Source organism: Passer domesticus, chromosome 2 (genome assembly GCF_036417665.1).
Source record: "Passer domesticus isolate bPasDom1 chromosome 2, bPasDom1.hap1, whole genome shotgun sequence".
Classification (NCBI taxonomy): Eukaryota; Metazoa; Chordata; class Aves; order Passeriformes; family Passeridae; genus Passer; species Passer domesticus.
In genome coordinates this window covers 50817998-50838225 of record NC_087475.1, presented here as the reverse complement: position 1 = coordinate 50838225, position 20228 = coordinate 50817998, and the positions used below count along the sequence as shown (strand labels likewise).

The window sequence follows — 20228 nt, the reverse complement described above, 5'->3', positions numbered from 1 at the left end:
CTGTGAAAGCAATGCTGTTGGAGGGAAAATGTGTTAACTGGAAAATGGAAGCAGCAAATCATGTTTTCTCTGTAGGGCTAGGAAAATTAGGAGCACATCCCCCACATTCCTTTTAACCACTAAAACCAGTAAGATAATTAAAAGAAAACCAGGGAAAAAGAACTGATTACTTAAGATTTTCTGTTTATGGGGAAGCTTATTGCAAGGAAGCCTTGTTTTAAAAAAACAGAAACAGGTTAAGTGTGAAATCAGACAGTAGTTTCACCAGATCAACTTGCTGCTGCTTTCAAGGAACACAAATTCTGCTCAAACAGAACAGTGGAAAAGAAGACACCTGGGATCAGATTACTGGGAACAATATACACCTGTTTAAGGGTGAAGCGTTTCCATAATTGTTTTACACGAGAGCAAAGATGAAACACTGCAAGACATTAATTTCTGAGAAAGACCTACATGTCATTTAGTAAGTCCTCTCGTTATAATAAAGTCTCTGACCACAAACAACACACTTTATTACAAACAGCATGCAAATAGTGCATCATGCTTCATCAGACAGCGTTCATACTCCTCTCTAAAGTAAGGGCCACAGCAACCACAAAACTGCCACACACACACACGAGCTGCGTGTACAAAACCAACAGTGACACCTCGTGGGCAATAGTCAAGCAAAAATTTAATAACTACGACTTCTTCCAGAACATCAGCTTTAGGAGATTGATAATTAAAAAAAAAAAAAAAAAAAAAAAAAAAGAACGTATATGTTCTTTTGTAGCACTGGGAGGAAAAAAAAAAAAAATCACCCTTTACTGAGTGCTGCAGAGGACAATGCAGACAGCCCAGCAGCTCTGCACAGAACTAGCCTTGTATCCTGCAGGAGCAGGAGCAGTACCAAAGGAGTCCTGACTGGCACTGGGGGCCTGCCCACAGCAGCAGTTTGAATTACAATCAGGTGTGCATTTCAAAGGACATTTCCCCATCCTGCTTTCTCCAGTTTGATTTTCATCCCAGTGCTGTTCCAGCATGTAACACTAAACTGGAAAACAACATTTGGGAACACAAATTGCACAGAACAAATGGGCACACAGTGCACAGGCCAGGCTGGCCTCACCTGCAGCAAGGATGCTGAACATGCAGCATGGAGAGATGGCCAGCCTGCCCTGAGCCTCCACAGGCTGCTTCTGGATGTTTAGCAATCCAGGCTTTGCATGGTGTTACTGTGGCTGCTTCTGGGCTCCAGCTAGCCTGGATCTGCCCCTCACACTGTCCCCCAGGGTATCTCTAGTCCCCATGTCTGCTGCTGGTATCACACTAGGAGGAGCTGTGGGCTTCCTCAAGGGTAAAGGGACATCTGGATAGACTACAGAGCTGGGCAATCACTGACTGAATGAAATGTCACAACAGCAAGTGCTGTATTGTCTACCTAAGAGGAGGCAATTCTGGTCATATGCACAAACTGGGGGATGACAGGCCGCAGAGCAGTCGTGCAGAAGGTGATCTCCAGGTTTGATGGCAAGTTCAATTTGAGCCAGCAGTAGCCATGACAGCAAAAGGGACAACCACGCTCTGGGGTGCATCAGGCACAGAACACTCTCCCCCAGCAAGTTCCAGTAAGAAAGGGGATATGGCACCTCTGTCATCTCCCAGCACACACTCTCATCAAAAATAAAACCTATATAATAAAACCTTCTTACTTTTCTTTATCAGAGTGAAGACTTGAGTAAGCTGCAATTTGAGCACAGAAACAGTCTGGATAAGCTCCAGAAGTTCTTTTAATGGTAAGACTACAAACAAAAATTCCCAAAACTCTTGTTAAAGGTGGCTGCTGAGCAAGAGCTGTGAAGAGAACAGTTAAGGACTGGAACACTTCTCAACTCAAAGAAAACACCAACACAGAACATTTTGCTAAAGGAGCACTGCCAGCTCCTTCCTGTGGTCCACAGTTAAGGTCAACATTAAAGTAAAACCAAACAGACCAAGTGCCAATCTGTGCAGATTCTACTACATTGCGAGCTAGTCAGTACACAACCTGTCAGCTGCTCAAGGCAGACCATAATCTTTGCTTCACTGCCCAGCTTTTTAGTGTTGCTCCATAGTTCAACACACTTTCAGACAGAGTGAGCTAACATGCTAAACTTTAGGCATATAAACTCTCTCTTGCACACTGGAGCTAAACATTGGGTATGTCTTTTTTTGAAAAGAGCATTAAATTTTGTTTTTTCTAGTCACTAGGAAGACTGAGGAAGGAAAAGTATAGAACTAACTAATTCAAGAACTAACACTGACAGTAAAAGATGAAGCACGCAATACAGAATCAATTACAATTCTTCTAAAGGATGCTATAGCCTGGCATAAATCTTGACATGTTACAGCCTGCACATGCCTGTCAACACCCATCTGTGACTACAAAGACTGACTGGATAATCACTGGTAACACTGCCTGGGGTTATTCACTTCAGCCCAGAAAAGGCTAGTCACACAAATACCTACATGGCTTCAGGTTTAGATTACGTGTCCAGATGCAGACCTCCTGAATCACAGTAGCAATATCAAATTCCTGGATAAACTGCTGAAATTCTTTCCCATGTTACAAATTGTTCAGCTTTCTTGTAGTGATACTGAGCTAAGAAGGGTTGCGTTGAAGAGGGCACAATCAAACCACTTAAGATTAACTAGATTTGTGATTTCAAGTAAGGCTGATTTTCTGTAAAATCTGATGGGCTTTTTTTTAAATGAAAGTGAACAAATGCAACTTTCAGGCATCTTAAATAAACATTCCTCTTTTAAGGAGAGAAATAAATACTCTACTTTGTAGGAGAAGGAAAAAAGCCTACCAAACAGCTTTCTGGCCAGGTTTTCCATCCATAAAAGAAGTGAATACCAGAGTCTCCTTCATTAGCCCTGTTTACCAGACTGACTTATTTCAGCTGTATTCCTGCCAAGTGGTACTCTTCACTTACCAGCCAGTTTGCAAGCTAGAAGGACATATGTCTTCCCAGACTTTGAAGAAAGCCCTCTACCAGCAGAAAGCAACCTAAGTCACCTGTTTCTGCAAACAGGAGATACTTTTCCCTCAAGAGTTAGTTCTCCAGAAGTTGAGAGCAGAAACTAAGAGCTCTGTTGTGCTTAGATCAGACAGAACTATATCTTTGTTCTGAAAACTTTTTTTCCCATCAGAAAAGCAAGATATAGAAATAGAAAAACAATTTTTCTGATCCTAGGAAATGCCCCTTCTCCCAAGCAATTATCTTTGCAGCTCTGTCTCTGGCCCACTGCACCTTAAGACCTCCCTCCTCACAGCTGCACAAAACAATTTTAAGCTGTCCATACCAAACACACATCCAGTTCAATCTTCGAGATAATCTTGCCAGTTACCCATCAGAAGGAGATCTGGAGGATACCTGCTTGAGTGCAGACTTCGAGCTACATGGCCTAGAGATGCCCAGGTACGAGGCACTCTTGGGTTCAGCACACAAACATTACCAGAGGTGTCCTGATGCCACGAGGCACTTACCCCACTGTGGTTTTACTTCTGTAGTTTATTCCCATGTGTTGTTTCACTCTCCTTCCCCTTCAAAGCTAGATACACAAAGTTCATCAAATTACTGTTCTCAACATGCATATATACTAACTGAACTGCTACAGAAAAAAATACCTTTAAAATTTCATCTTCAGTTAAGAACAGTGTAAGATTATTCTCCCCAAGGAGAATACCTATCCTTGTACTCCGTGTACTTTTACAAATCCTGCAGGTTTTCTTCCCCACAATTAGAAACTAAAGCCAGATCTTTTTCAAATTTCATGTGAACAATACTGTTGAGAATGAGATTGGTACTTGAAGTGTAGAAAAATAAAACTAGCCAGAGGCTATGGGAAATGCAGCAATGACATTTATTGGGATTTCTCCAGGCATTACATGAAAAAATTTTAAAGTGAAACAGAGGATAAAGCTCATTCAGTGCATCTTTTAAAAAAAGATGCATCTGAATAATCTTGGTTCTTTGTAACAGACGCTGCTGCAGTTCCTGGGATTAGTTTTTTACGTACACATCAGCTAAAACTCACTGAACAAAACTGCAAAGAACTGCTTTTTCACTTGGCATTTCCCCATCTAGTACAATATGACATTCTTGAAATATCTAGACAGATTCCACAAAATTTTATACACAGTGTTAAGACCTTTCACCCCAAATGTAAAAAGAGAGACTGTTAAGTAAATCAGTATCTTTAATCAAATAAAACATCATGGAAGTAAAAAAACGACAACAAAAAACCCAGGAGAGCCAAAGCCCCTGAGTTCCACAGCAGTGTGCAGCAAGTAAGCATTGCTGTTCCGCACTTTTATGGTAACATAAAGCATAATACTTAGAAAACAGTGATACTCAGTCCTTGCTTTCTAAATTGGACAATCTGATGTGAAAAGACACTGCTGTATTTGGCACTTTGCTTAATTGGTTTTCTTATTAAAAAGAATAAGTGTTTCCTGAAATACAGTATAAACAGAAAGAGATAACATGAGCCACTGTAAAATGCAATTAAGGGTTCAGACATGCACTCCAAAATACTTGTCTATTACACATTTGTCTAAGCTTTCTCAAAAATTCCACTCAAAAACATTTTCAAATCTATATGCAACTTTTTATACCTCTATAAACATAATTTCTCCCTTGAAATGATCAGTTTATCCCACCTTTTGTCCAGAACACACAAATTCATGACTTTTGTTTAAAAAAAAAAGACCACAAAGTAGTATTAAACAGGAATAGCCTGGAAAGTGTTATTAAAACTGTGCCTGTACTTCAGGATCCCCTTTGAAATGTATAGCCACTGTATATGTGAAAACTGAAAGGTACATAATATCTGAGACTTGCTTGGTCCTGTCTTGTGCACTCACACTTAACTTCCTGCAACCTACCTCAATTTTCTTCTCAAACAAAATTTATAACAGCTTTCTGCATCCCAATACAATTGGACAAGTCTTCTTGCAGCATTTCTTTGGTTAAACGAGAGCCCCTGATACACCTAACTCTTACAACAGGCAAGTCTCCAGTGGAAAATTAACATCAGGATAAATCCCATCCCATTATTGTGCTTCCTTTCTCTCCTCATCACCACCAACCCCAGGACAGGTGGAAGCAAACAGGCCAGGAAGGAAGTGGCAGTCACTGCTAGCTGTTGCCTTTGCAGACACCTATTCCCTAGCTCTGGGTTATGGAGGGGAGCTATGATGCGATGCTTGCTTGTTTCCAGTTCCAACATGCACATGGAATTACGCTGCTGACTGGTGCAGCCCAGGCAGCACAGGATGGCACTACAGCTCTTTCTGTGCAAACCATGTCATGATACTTTTTCTGCTTATTGGTCTGTGCTCACAATGTCAGTAGAATTAAAAGAGAGGCACGCATGAGTTCACACAGATTTTCCACAGAAGATGTGAAACATGCTGCTCTTTGGAGGGAAAATTACATTCTCTTTTTTTTCTTCAAGTATTATTCAACATATTCAATATACATATATATAAAGACACACTATCCTCATTTCACTACAAGACAAGCACATCCGAAGTGAATTTGCAGATCACCATTATCTTTGTCTACTCCAATTTCTCCTTTCCTTTAGGTCAACTCTAAATATACATCTACTCATAATTACATGTGAGAATCCTTTATTTCCCCCTTATGATTTATTTACATAATCATAAAAAAATTAATAGCCTGAATTTGCATTTTGACACTTGAAGGCCCATCTGTAGCTATGAGTGTCCCAGCACTATTTTTGGGTAATACCATTGCCTATTGCTAAGTAGCTATTGAAAGCAGCATACTCATTTTTTCGTTCCCTTTTTGTTTTTGAAGAAATACTGCCTAGAAAACCCTGGTTTATGGCTTACTCCATATTTTATTATTTGGGTTGTAGTTTACTTCCTTCAGGAGCAGTTCACAGTCAGACAACACTTCTGCTGGCAAATACTTCACTATCTGCTCAAGAGTCTTTTGATATGTTATCTTCTCCTGTTCCAGGGACTGAATTACAGTCTTCATTTTGTTCTCTCGTGTCAAAACAGTCTCCAGGCTGGCTTCCAGACTCTGAATTTTAGCATGAGCAACCTGTAAAAAATAACATTATCATAAATTGATACATTCTGAATAGTTTTCTTTTGATATTATTATATAGCATCATAATATTAAAATTATGATGGTTTTACATAGCTACTTCTAAGAGACACCTGTGTAGGCAGACAATACAAGGAATGAATACTGTGTATCATACACAAAATCTCCTCATAGTGACCAGATCAATCTGAAGAATTTCTCAAAGCTTTACAGAGGGAAGGAGACATACTAGTTGCAGCAAGCTAGGGACAGCTGAGAGTAACAAGGAACTGGAGCCGGAGGGAGAAAAAGTAAATCAGCAGCTGAAGTAGCACTGGAAGACACAGCCTGTCTAACAGTGATGGAACAAGGGGAAACCTCTGTCATAAAGTAAGTTAGAAGGATGAAGAGGTTGGAGGGAAGGAGAAACTCAACATTAAGTCTAGAAGCAGAGTGTGCTCCCTATTGTCCAGTTAAAAACCTACAGCTTCCTCTGACTAGTCAAAGTATCCACAGCAGTAGCAGTTCCCTCTGTGGGTACTGGAAGAATTCTGATTGCTCCTAGGAAAGGGTATAAGCAGAAGTATGAAGAAGTTATGCAAACAAAAAGGTGAAGAGGTTAAGCACTGAGATGCATTATTTTAAGGCACTCTGAAAGAGCAGAAAAGCTTTGACAGAGCCTTTCAAATCAGCCACTCAATTATTCTATGCCTTTGGTGCATTTTCAGAACAGAGGTAAAAGCCACAGCTGCAGTAAATAAATAAAGAAAAATAAGAAAGAAAAATCAGTAATACTAAAAAGTTCAAGTGATTCCTGTTTTCAGTATCAAAAGAACACAGCACCCTTATAGCCCGTAAACACAAAAATAATGAGGACTTGATCTTCCCTTTTTTCCTTCCATTTTCCTATTTCAGAAGCTGAAAGTGCTTTCTGAGCTCTTTACAATGCTTGTTCAAATTAACAACTATAACAAGAAATAGCCTGATGATGAAAAAACCAAGACTTTATCTTTCAAGAAAATGTAAGACAATACAACATATTGCAACTGAAACAAGTCTTGGCCAAGCTATGAGACAAAGGGTAAATAGTGAAGGAGGAAGGGATTTTAAAAGCACAACTTCACCAGGCAAAGTCTGGTGGGCTTTCAGATGTAATCAGGTCTGCTAGGAGAGACCACCTTCCAAAAGTAGACTATGAGTTTCAGCAGAAGGAAAAAAAAACAGCACTGCTTACAAAGTCCTGGACCAAACAAGTCTGCTGCACTATGGCTTATTACTTAAACCTTTCCAACAGGGAAGCAGAGAGATGAAGGGACAGAGAACTCACTTTCCAGAAAGATAAACAAATTTTGCCAACAGATTTTATGGCATATAAGGATAGAGAGATTTTGAGAAAAAATAAATCTAAATGAGGAAGGAGAAGTCCAAGGAATGACAAAGGAGTTAGAAGTATGCCTAGCAGAAGTGAATCACTATAATTAAGGGAACTGCTCAACTACACAAGGTCTTGCAGTAAGAAGACTTCTCACATACACTTAAAACAATACTTTTTCCTCTATGGGCTGAATCACAGGAATGACTTTACCATGAGTTTGTAGCCCAAGTAGTTTACCTGTAGCTTTTCCAACAAATCCATGTTTTGCCTCTTCAGATGATTGTTTGCCCTCTCCAGCTTCTCCAGAGGTTCACCTTCATCACAGGGACTCACATTTTCCTGCAGTTCATCCTGAAGAACGTGGTATTCTACTTCATAGGCATGGAGCTGTTTTGAAATATCCATCTCAAACACCTGCCATGAGAGAAAAGATCATTTTTAATTACAATAAGGAGGACTTATTCCATGTGAATGTTTGACTAAGAGTCAACTCTTCTTGATTAATGCTTTTCCTGTTCCCTTCAAAAAACTATTTTAAGGGGATGTCTTCAGTAAGAGCACTATAACAGAGTTGTAGCCATAATAAATCATAGAATTCAAAATAAATTGGATCATGCTTTTCACAATTAGCAAATACCGTCTCTTACTATGAGATGTGTCAGCAGAAAAGTGTTATTCAATCCAAGAATTTTATAATATGATAAAGTTTTATTGACTGTTGCCCAGGAATATTAAGAAGATCAAGACAAAATTTTTAAATCTGGGCTTCAACAGATCTCTGCCTTCAAAACTGGATCCCTTGACTCCAAGAGCTCATTTACAGACTTCTGTAAAAACATTCTTCATGGTTACAGTTTCCATGTGCTCCATCCCTGCATGATGACACACTACTTTGTTATTGGGATACATTAGGGACAAAGCATTGTGAAGAACACAGAAATGAGCTTCTAACATTGATGGGACATACAACCCTGAACTGTTTACAAACCTAGTCACAGCCTCTCAGCTTTGGAAAATTACCAAAGATTTTAGACTAGGATTGGAAGGATGTCTACAGCAACATCAATTTTCTATTCCTTATCCCAGAGATCACAAACATTCTTGTGTCAACACAAGACACACAGATTCCCTGAAAAAGTAAGTTCTGTATTACTTTCACTGTTTTATTTTATTAAATGAGATAAAACTTTAAATTATGTAGTGTTCAAGCTTAGTAAGTGCCATTTTTCTCTACACAGCTACCTGATCAATCATTTGTGCATTACAGATCTACATAATGTCTACATTTTTCTTTCATTACCCATTGTAATGGGATGGTCCTGGGAACTGCAACACTGAGCCAAACAACTGCCCCTGCAGCCAGGCTAGGTAGCAGCACAGGATACAGGCAGCCTACACATGAATGCAGATGTGGAAGGCTGCTCAGCATGAGAACACACCCCAGGCCAGCAGAGCTGAGCCGCCCTGCCCTGCATGTAACCACATTCAGCTCTGCAGGTATCATAACCCATTCTTACTCTATCAGACCTGGCTTTGCACAAAGCCATTTCTACCCTGCCCACACAGCAGGGCTGCTCTGCAGCCCATGCAGAGCACAGAACAGATTTAATGTCTAAGAGCATCAAAAGTGTTAAACTACCAGTCTGTCATTCCCAGAATCAATGAGTTGTGAAAGACACCAAAGTGCCTGACACAGGTTTAGCACGCCAAAGACAGTCAATGCAGTGAGGAAATGAAGATTTACATTGTCTAAGAATAAATTCTTATCTAACAGCACCTGAAAGAGTCAAACCTTAACAAGCCACAGGAATGCACAAGTGTTTACTCCACTCCTGCACACGGTTTTCTAGAGCTCTTCTGATATCTCTGAACTACCACCTGAAGGGGGAGTGCTGCTCGCAGTTTCACAATTAAGGTACTAGACAGGCTCACTCTCAATTTGCAGCCTCAATGCAGAGGAAATTAAATTTATAAAGTTATAAATGAATGAAGATTCCAGCCACTGACAGTGTTTTCAAGAAGCTTTACGTATCTTCTTCTGAGAAGACTTTTGCATACAGTGTAGGCATGATACTTTTAAAGTAAACTAAATACGGGGGGAAAAAAGTAAAGAGAAAAACATCCTTACCTGAGTAATAATTTTTTCCATTTGAGGTTTAGTCATATCTGGAATAGTGGTTTTAAGAAAATCAACAATGTTCTCAAAACTCTCACATCCCATTATAGATGTCTCTTGACTGCTAAGTAGGCTCAGTGCTACTTTAAATATGACTTCTGTTCCTTGAAGAAAAATAATGTCTAAAAGAGAAAATAATTAAAGTATCTTGAAAATGGGAGCTAGAGTCACTGGAATAATACATATATTTACTGGGACGTTCTTTGTAATCAATCACAGTGCAGTTGTATTCAGCCCAGAAGTGCAATTTCAACATAAGGATAAGGCATGAATTTTCTTTCATCTTACAGATGTGAGAGAGCATTAAATAAAATACTGCATGCTTATTGTGTCTGTAGCAGTTATCTGCAATAACCATTTCACCACTGTCTGCCAGAGACTGTTAACCATCTGCCTACTGGTTTTAAGTGCTCCTGTGACTGAAAAGCAGTTGAGGGGTAGATCATAACACAACTGTTTTCTATAGGCAGAGGCTAGTCCTTAAAAAAAAATATTTGGATTCGACAACCAGTTATATTATTTTCAAAATTTATAGTAGTGCTCTTAGTGGCTATAATCTAAGCCCCAAACCCTTACTTTGAGGTATAATGGATAATCTTACATGGATAAGAGAGGTGAGTCTGGGCTGTGCAGGTCAGTAGGTACAGATTGTACAGAAATGGGAATCTTGAGGACAGTAAATAGAGATTCTGCCTCAGAATCTGTGGTGGACTTGAAGCTACTGAGATGAAGGCAGCACATGGGCATTCCAAATAAACCTCCTGAGCTGTCGGCTCTGTCACACCACAGGGTGTTTGTTCAGGGCTACACAACTGAAGACATTCAGTTCCTGATCCTGATACTCAAGAGGTCACCCCTGGCCTAATCCAGTATCACACAGCAGCACAAGGACACTGATGAGGCAGCCATCTCCCTCAAATGCAGCTCCTGAAATTCTCCCTTCTCAGGTCTATGACGGACATTCAAACAGGATAAATATAAGTATACAATTTGTGGAGGGTAGACAATAGCCATTTGCTCCTGGTATATGACAATGGCCCATAAGACACGTAAAATTCAGGACTTCAAATCATTAAGAATTAAAATAACACAGTTACTTTTCAATTTTAAAATGGGAACATGCCTTGCTCAGCATATTTACAGAGAACTGAACACTGAACCTCCTTCCCATCTTCCCCATACATAAAAAAATTCATTTAGGAAAGAAAAAAAACCAAGCAACAAAAAAGATAAACATAAAATGCTCAAGTGTCCCAGACTTCAGAAATCCCACTGGGAAATAGATATTCACATGACTGGTACACCACTGAGAAAGAGATACACCAATCATTTGTTCCCCCAGACAGCAGCCAAAACGTGTTTGCTGTAAATGGAAAAAACCCTCTGCAACTGAGAAAGCACTGAGTAAAAAAAAAAAAACCAAAAAAAAACCCACACCAAAAAACCCCCAAAAAACAACAACAAACTTAAAATCAAATCAAATTAACCAAAACCCTCTCCCTGCCCCCAAGCCAACACACCACACAAATTGAGAACTTAACACATTCCAGTATTAAAACATGAGACAAAGTCAGGTTGAATTTCCTAAGAAGGGACAAAAGGTGCCATATGAAAACAGAAAGATCAAAGGGGAAAAAAAGTATCTGATTTATGAGGGAGTACATTACACATGCATTTAGATTCTTGGTGTATATACAAGCACAGTGAGTCTTGCATTAATAATTAAAAATTCTAATTTTGTATTAATTTTGCAGTAATAAATATATTTAAATTTTAAAAAAGGTGCATCACTAGAGATTTGACTAAGCTGGAAGTTCTTATGGATAAGAAAAGAACACAAAAATAATTACTTGACATCCTGACACTATAAACACTATCAGGAATAATCGATATTTAGGCTTCTGTACTAGATGTTACCTGAAGAGGAGTTTTCAATGAAAAAACTATCTAAATTAAATCAGAGGTATATTATGAATTGGAAATTGTTCAATATATACATGAATACCTAAACCAGGGTTTAAGTTCATATTTGCTTGAATTTTTTTAGAAAGCACTTTAGAATCAGAATTCAGAAATGCAATTTCTTTTTTCAGTTTGCAAGTTCAGCAAGATGAACTTTTCTATTTATATAAACTGAATACATTTGCATAAAATACATTTGTAACACTAAATTTTCTGCTGTTTACACTTCAGAAGTCTCTTAGGTAGTAAGAGAAGATAAAATTATTTGCTCAAGCCTGATGTTTCAATAAATACTTTTTGGATCTTTCTTCTAAGAAGGAGCTGACATCCCACCAGGAAAAGTGTTGCTACGTGCCACCCACAACATTCACCCCAAATGTCCCCAGCATGTAGAAAACTACTCCTAGAGTGCTTCAAAACACAATGGATATTGTTCTGGTTATTATTTTAATAGAATAAACTTTCTTACCAAACACTCTGGCTACAAATCCTAATGAAAATTGAGATGCGAACAGTGTAAGAAACCACGGTGCAGCATAAAGACTGGGACTGATTTCATTCTCTTCAAGATGATTATACAGGTCTCTGTGATAATCATGTAGAAGCCTTGAGAGCTGATACATCTGAATCTACAGTGCATGAGGGGATTGGAGGAGGGAGAAAGTAAAGAAAGAAAAGTTCAGCTTTACTCAGTTTTCCAAATTATTCTTATTTCATTCAAGGGAAATTAACTGCAGTACAGATGGCACAGTAAAATGAAGCTTAATTGCCTCCTGGAGCCTCAAGTGGTATTTACTCATGTATAAACAACCTGCCACTAATGAATTAAAACCAACAGGGCAGTCAATAACAAAGAACAGTTTGAACCTGATTACTAATGAAGTATATTTCAGATTCACAGGCTTAAGGTAAGAAGGGAATATATTGCTTCAACTTTGTCAACAAACCAGAACTTTCAGTCTTGCAGCGATGAAAGCAGTTGTAGCTCTTCCAAGATGTCAAAATGCTCCATGAGTTGTTACTAAATTTACACAATTTCATTCTTTGAATTTTGGCCTTATTTTTACTGCATTTAAAACTCCAATGCTACAGTCATCACAACTTTAGACAGTTTCTGTACCCACAGAATACATTTTACACAGAGATGTACCACAAATATATTTCCCAGCACATCTCCCAGTGGTCCTGTGGAATTTAAGATACTGATGCAAAAAAGTGTTTCTGTACAACCTATAAAAGGTTGCAAGGGAAAATGGTTAAAAGGTGCTCTTCATGGCTAAAAATATCTCTCTGTGGTAAGTTATTTCCTTGCAACACTTCTCTCAGAAAGCAGAAGATAAGAAGCAGACATATATTGATTACTTGCCAGGTCAAATTTTATTGTCAATAGTGCTTTATGCTTAAGGTGAATCTGTTCCTCAATAAGAAAATTGCTCTTTAGATTCAGCTATTTTCCTGCTTCTAATAGCAGTAGTTTGTGCTTGTTCCCTACCAAAAGTTGACTGCACTTGAAGCTACCTGTTCATCAGCACTGCACACAAGCAGTGGGATCAATTTTGTTTAGGCAAATCAGCTAAATTTGTGTATGCATTTGAGTTCTTGCTTTAATTGTGTAAGATGCCAATTAAACCCAGTTTGGACAGTGTCAATACAAAACACATGTGTGAAGTCAAAATTGCATCACAGAGCAGTAAAACAATTGGGATAGTTCATTATGGACTAAGGATTTAGATTACTACTTTTACCAGGCAACAACTAAAAAATCTAAACTCTAATAATTTTCATTATCCTGAAGAATCATCTATCATTTTTCTTCTACAGGACTGAAGCCAATTCTGCCTATAAGCTTGCTTGTGTTTCACTACTCCAAAAGAATTTGCAGTACTCTACTCCTATTAGAAAACAGCCCAATATAGTAAGATCCTCTAAGTCTTCTTGCCTAGTTTGTCCTGAGCAGACAAAACTTTACTTGAACAGAAGAACTGCCTAGAAGCAAACTGTGGGGAAAGACAGGTCATTTAATTTATAAGGCAAACAGTACTAAAAGTGGCAAACTTTCTCAAATTTAAGAGTGTTCTTACTAAGAGGTTCTGCCAATGAAATAGTCACACTCATTTGAACGAAAATGTCAAATCCTGGGCATGTGAAAGCTCTCAGATCATCAGCTGTTGAAAGTCTACAACTGCACTATAACACACACTAACTTAGAGAGCATCTACTAGGAGAAAAAAAACCCATAAACATGCATTTATCACACTTTGATCCTCATTGGTTTAAAACATATTTATGTGGGGAAATGGAACAAGAGGAGATAAAACAATGCTTTTTGTGGCTGTTCACTCTTAATTCATCAACATCAAACTTGTTATGGCATACTTAAATCCACAGTCCTCTATTGTTTTTAGAATAAGCACACACAGTTTATTTAACTACAAACTATTCCATAGCTATGGACATTTGCCAAATATGCACCTAAAGTGACTGGCCATGAAAAGTGGGATTAAAATCTCCCTTTATTTTTACTTAATTTTAAGTGTTTGCTATGCAGGGAGCATGGGAAAAAAAGGAGACTTTTCTATCTGCTGCTTTGTTTTCTCTTCCTCCACTGTGGATTATACAACTCATCAGTGGTATATTCCTTTATAATATAAAGGGTTTATAGCATATTATAATTATTCAAATCAGAGGACAATTGCATGTCAAGGTCAAAGATTTCTCAAACTTTAAACCCTGAAATTTATACAGATCTGAAAAATTTTGTCTCCCTCCTAAACAGTCTTAAGTATCTACATCTAGCTGTTAAATAATATTGCAGAGCATGCATCATTGCATAAGATAATTAAACGATTAAAATTCAACTGTTTTCTCTCTCTGTAGAAGACAGCGAGAGAAAAAGAGGTGAAATGAGAAGTCAAGATAGAGCAGCCTCAAGTATAAATGCCTGCAGAATATACTGACTGGCCACTGTGTGTCACTATTGACTTGACTTGGCCTTACAAGAGAGAAATCTACATGCAAGTGCTCCTGGACTGAAGAAAAACAAAATCTAATTAATTTTTAAACTCCATCCATATGTGACAAAGTATATCAATTTTTTTTCTGGCATAAGGAAGAGAGAGCAGCGAGGAAGAGAAAAAGAAAGGCGAAATAGCAGAAAGCAGAATTTCTGAAGAGATGACTGGGCTGTGTGACAGGAAAAACTCTGCAAGTTTTAACTCTTGTTTACAAATTGAGACACAGTAAAATACAAAGGTACCTCAAAACCTCCAAAACAGTATAAGAAGCTTCATAAGGCCCTGGAAAACCTAAGAAACCCCTATAAGTAAAGTAAAGTAATTTAAAACTCTGGTTTGCTCCAGAAGGGCTGACTTACCTGTAGGGACATCATGTCTGGTCTGTATTGTTTGCGGAAGCCAAGGTCATACATGAGGAATTTCAGCATTTCAAAGGCCTGCTCTTCACTCATATGTAGAAGCAGCACTCCAGCTACAAAACTTATACCTTGACAATAACCAACTTCTTTGTCCAGCAAAGAATACGCTTTCAAGAGATTAAACAGTGATAGCTGTCCTGCTCCCAGGTGCGTGGAAAAGTAAGGATGTGTAGGGAATGTCCGTCCTGATGCAAAAAGAGAGGAGTAGTTGATATTCAATTCTTCTGAAGAAAAACCCCCAATCCATCTGACAAACAGCATTTCTCCTCCTTCAAACTGCTTCTCTTTGCTTTCATATGCAGTTTGCCTTCATTCAGATCAATCTGTATCTTACCACTGATTTTGGACTGTACCTTTTGAGCCCACTTACTATTCTCATCTGCACAGAACTTGCAGAAGCAGCTGCCTGATTTCTCTTTTCAGATAGATGCAGAAGGGCATAAATATGAATGGCATAGCCTAAGGAATCATCTGCTTACAGGACTCTAAGTGGCATACACAGAATGTATCCTGATGACATAGAAAATGGAGCTCATAGAGCAGCATCAATCTTCAGCAGCAGCTTCTATTATGACTGGTGTGTTTTTCACTCAAAGACCCAAAAAACCAGAGGGAAAGAACAGACAGACTTACCTAGATCTACGAGGATGGCATGCTGTTGAGCAGTCAGTTGTTTCAGAAGTTCTTTGTAAGAGATATCAGGAGGCTGCTGCTTGTTTGGCAGCCTGTGCCTGACTCGGTGCTGCACAGCCAAAAATTGCCAAATTTCTCCTCGACGACTTTTTGGTACACCTGCAGGTCATACAAAAAAACAAGAGGCCTAAGCAGAGGGATGCTTTTAGTGCTACAACAAAAGACTTTGCTTTGTCATGATTTTGGCTGAACTACTCAGGAGGATCCCTTACAAAGTGGACTCCACTCTGCAGTGTGCTCACTCAGTAGCCACAGCTCAGTCCCACAAAGTAAACATGAACTACAAACTTAGGGGTAATTACACTGAGCAGTATCCTGGGCAACTGAGGTACAGACATCCCTTGCTTTGCCACTTCTGAGCTGTTAGCCTCCAGCAGGAAAAGATGCACAACTACTCTCAGAATGTAGAATGACCTGTTTAGAAAAGCTGAACTAAATTCACAAGTGTAAAATTCAGGGAAGTACAACTCCTCTTTCCCTTCGCAAAGGACTGCCCATGTCAGTTCATACATCCCCCTTCGATATCTGACTCTGTAAACCAGCCTTCAAAAGTCAAAATGCCAACTCTGCTAATACCTTCTAGGTAAATAATTATTTAAGAAGAAGATAAGTTAAAAACCATATCCTTGTTCCCAACTCTGATCTGCAATCCAACAGCAGAAAACAGGGTATCAAGGTAAATAATTTATTGGCAGACTTCTGCAGGTCACTAACAGGAACTGCTTTGTATCTACAACAATTTACTTTGGTAGCAATTTAAACTTCCCTTCTGTACCACAGCCTGATTACACTGAATTATTTTTCAGCATCTGTAAAACAGACATGAGATTCTATGGAAGAGGGCAGAGCAGTGCAATCTGGCCCTACAGCTGCATTATACTAACAAGACCCTCTGGATACCCTCTTAGCCTACAGCTAATCCACGGGAATATCTGCTTCAAGACAAAATTCCCAGCCTTTCATTCCAGGAAACGAAATACAAAGTGACCATATTCCAGACTCTCCAAAACTTGGCTCTGATTCCTCTAGGTTTTGGGCACAGTCCACAGTAGACATAACGGTCCTGCCTTCTCAGTAAGCAAGTAAAATCAGAACATCTGAAACTCAGAATTGGATCGCTGAGCAGAAACCAAAAGGTCATAGCATTGGCTGCAGAGGCTACAAGTTCAATCTTGAACGTTACGACACATGGAAACAAGATGCTACTTTCAGGAGTATTACTAAACATGTTTCTGCATTGCTGACATTGCAAGCTGCAGACACAGCAGAACCTATTTTCTGCTCTGCAGGAGAAGACAGCACCTTTGCAAAAAGAAGGCCATTTTTTCCTACTGGAAAAAGTATATTTCTGATTTCTGTTGGTATCAGAAGGGAACAAAAAATACAATTTTGAGACTTCAGAGCTAAAAGCTCTCATACATAAATACCTTCTTTTAAAGTGGAATGAATATCTTCCATGTCACATCGGATTTTGGCTCTGCAGTTTAGTAACTTCTTATCCCAAATATTTATGGCATCTTTCTGACATGTGCCAACTTCATCATAGTCCAGTTTTACTTTTCTTGATTGCAGCTCATCTCTGCTTGCTAGAACACAGAACAAAAAGGAAGAGCACATGGAAAACCAGAATATCAGAAAATTACAAGATAACAACAAATACACAAACCCCATTCAGTTGGATATGTCTATCCAACAATCTGACTGGTGATAAATACATCTAGAATTATTTTGTTTATAGCTTAGTTGGGGGCAGTTGTCATAAGATGTTGCATTAAAAAATTAACTTCTCTTACTGGGTCATGAATATTAGCAATTCATGAATCAAATAAAAATATTTTTTAAAGCCTGGGGCAAAAAAACCCTACTCAACAAAACCTCACAGCACTTGCTCTGCAAAAACACCTTTGATAGTTTTATTCTTGTTTTTACTGAACATTACAACCGTTTGAGTATGGAAAGTCCCAAACACATGAATGTTTATATTACAGATTTAGGCAAGCAAGCTAAGCAAGTCTTCTGAACTGAAGTCAGTCACACTGATTTCAGTTCTTACATGTCCCTTAAGAGAGTGAGAAGAGCTCTTGGCACTGCTACCTGGCATCATCAGGTGGACTAGTGCTAACAAATGAACCAGCACGAACCCTGTCCTGAAAGACACATTTGGGCTGAAGCACAGAACTCTTGCTGTTATAAACTTGAAAGCTTTGCTGCATAGGACTATCTGGTACAAAGTATTTATTATGCTACTTCTGAAATAAAGCTGCATTGTCACCCTGGCATTTCACGGAGAAGCAGCTTTCATTTCCATTTACTAAGAAATTATCTCTGAGTATTTTATTCTTCATGATGCACATGCAGAAAAACACTCCAGCTCCTCTAACTACTGGCACAAAGAACTGAAACCAAGACTTGAATATGTCTTAATTTAGAGAGATTTATTTAACTGTCACTGGAGTGAACTGTACATTTCACAACATCACCTCTGAGCTGCAATTGAGTTTATCCCAAATTTGCCTTGATCTGTGCACACTACTTCTTGCAGAAGCCCCCTTTCTCTTACAAATGTATCCTCTTTCCCACCAGCAGCTCTAGGTGAAAGCAAACTCTCGCTCACATTTTTATACATCCTGCAAAACAAGACCATCTGTTCCTCCGCCTACTCATCTCACTTCAGCTAGTCAATATTGGATCAATCCACACGATCATTGCCTAGCCCCCTCCAAAAATGACAAATTATTTCCAAAACCCCAATGTTACACCTCTGAGATTGTACCCATTCAAGACTACAGGGGCCCCTGCAGAGGCAGGTATTGTGCAAGGTGCCATAAAAATGGGAGTGTGGTCTTACCACAGGAATTTGCAGTTCAGCTGAGGAGATTTCAAATGCTGCCCTGCTGCTGTATGATTTCACCCAAGAATTCCCACTCTTGTAAGCAGCATGCAACAGATTCAAGACAGCAGTAACACATTTCAGTGTGACAACAAACTCTGTGCAGTTAGCCCTGGTGAAAGCCAGCACGTTTGCCTGCTGATCTTACGTGCCCTCCCTACTACCCCATCCTTCATTGTTTTCAACCATCCTTGTTAACATTTTTCCTAATCATTGCTACATGGCCTGCTACTTTTTGCAGCTCTTGTATTTCTAGGTGACCTACTGGAAAAAGGAGCTTCTAGCTTCTCAGAGAAAAAATAAAGGAAAAGAAAAAGAAAGCAAGTTTGTGCAATTAACAGAACTTACCTTCTGTAAAATAAAGAACTAATAGCATTCAAGTCTCCTCGACAGCAAAAGGAATAGGAAAAGAGGTTCTATTAATATTTTGTACATAAAAGTCAACAAATGATTAACAGAAATCCACTAGAAACAGTTTCACAGCAATTCCAGTCTTAAACCAGTCTAATATACACAAGGCAATACATTCACAGCTAGGAACCTGACTTCAAGTAAAGAAATTTTTGCATTTCTGTTACTACATTTCCCTTTCCTGAGATGTACACTTAACTGTAGGCTAGGATGTAAAGAACCACCCAAACCTATGCTTGTTTAATGTATCAGCTCTGCCCATGTCCTGTCCATAAAATGGCCCCTGTTATAACAGCCCACAGGAAGGAAAGGTAGAGACAGGTGTTAGAACAGTTTACTTTTCACCCTTTGAAAATAAGATGATGAATTCTAGCTAGCAAGAGCACCAGTTTCAGCAGGGGTACTCATGAACCTGAATACAAGAATGGAGACATGCTCCTCAGAGCACAAACCAAGAATGTGCGCTGGCAAATGTGTGCCAGTTTGGCATCTTCACTGCCAACACTCCTGTTTTCACCACAAATGATCAGGTAGGAAGAACCTGATCTCTACCTGTTACAGAATGGAAGCAACTTGTAACTGAGTCTTAAGGAACTGGACTGATTTAACAGTTTTCAGTACCCTCAGCCACACAGGGTAGGAAAGAGCTTATCCCTCAGCAGCTCAAAGTATCAGAGGGAACAACATTAAATTAGTCACCACAGCAGATCTCCAGCTTCCTCACCCCACAAAAATAGACTATTTGCTAAAATGGTTTAGGAAATTAAGCTTTTGTCTGAAGTTCTCTCTAGATGTTCCCTATGAATCTAGGAGTTTCCACAGAACTGTGTGTCAACAGGGAGACAAACTGCAGAGAGAAACAGCACCGAGAAATACACTACATGTGTAGGAAATACATTCAAGGATGTACGCTTGCAGGGACACGGAAAGACTTCTGTCCTGATAGGTTTTTTTTCCTCTCCCTGCCTTCCCAGTAAGCTAGCCTAAAGAAGGAAAAAGAATTAACTGACCTTAACGAGATTATTATGTTTGAAGTAGTATGGTAGTGTGAAGAATCAGACTACCATACAGGTTATACAGCATCGAGGAGAAGATGAAGGCAGAAGTTGTAGAGAGGACACCTGGAATTTTCAACTTGCACCAAAAGCTTTATACTCTATTATACTGTCTATTATACTGAAGAATTACACATGCTAAGA

The 20228-nt window shown here is 39.0% G+C and overlaps 1 protein-coding gene across 5 annotated transcripts in view; it reads right to left on the bottom strand.

The window, feature by feature from the left end:
- Positions 1-3865: 3865 nt before the first annotated feature.
- Positions 3866-20228, bottom strand: part of TBC1D4 (TBC1 domain family member 4) — a 99867-nt gene continuing 83504 nt past the window's right edge. For 4 of the 5 annotated variants that reach the window (XM_064408560.1, XM_064408561.1, XM_064408563.1 and 1 more), the window contains 7 exons: positions 17156-17314; positions 15669-15827; positions 14976-15220; positions 12072-12231; positions 9593-9762; positions 7702-7878; positions 3866-6104 (listed from right to left, as the gene is read on the bottom strand). In XM_064408560.1, the coding sequence (XP_064264630.1) occupies positions 5877-6104; positions 7702-7878; positions 9593-9762; positions 12072-12231; positions 14976-15220; positions 15669-15827; positions 17156-17314 (1298 nt within the window). In that variant the 3' untranslated portion in view covers positions 3866-5876. Of the gene's footprint in view, positions 6105-7701; positions 7879-9592; positions 9763-12071; positions 12232-14975; positions 15221-15668; positions 15828-17155; positions 17315-18966; positions 19001-20228 lie in introns of all 5 variants that reach the window. The other variant, XM_064408564.1, reaches the window with a different exon arrangement.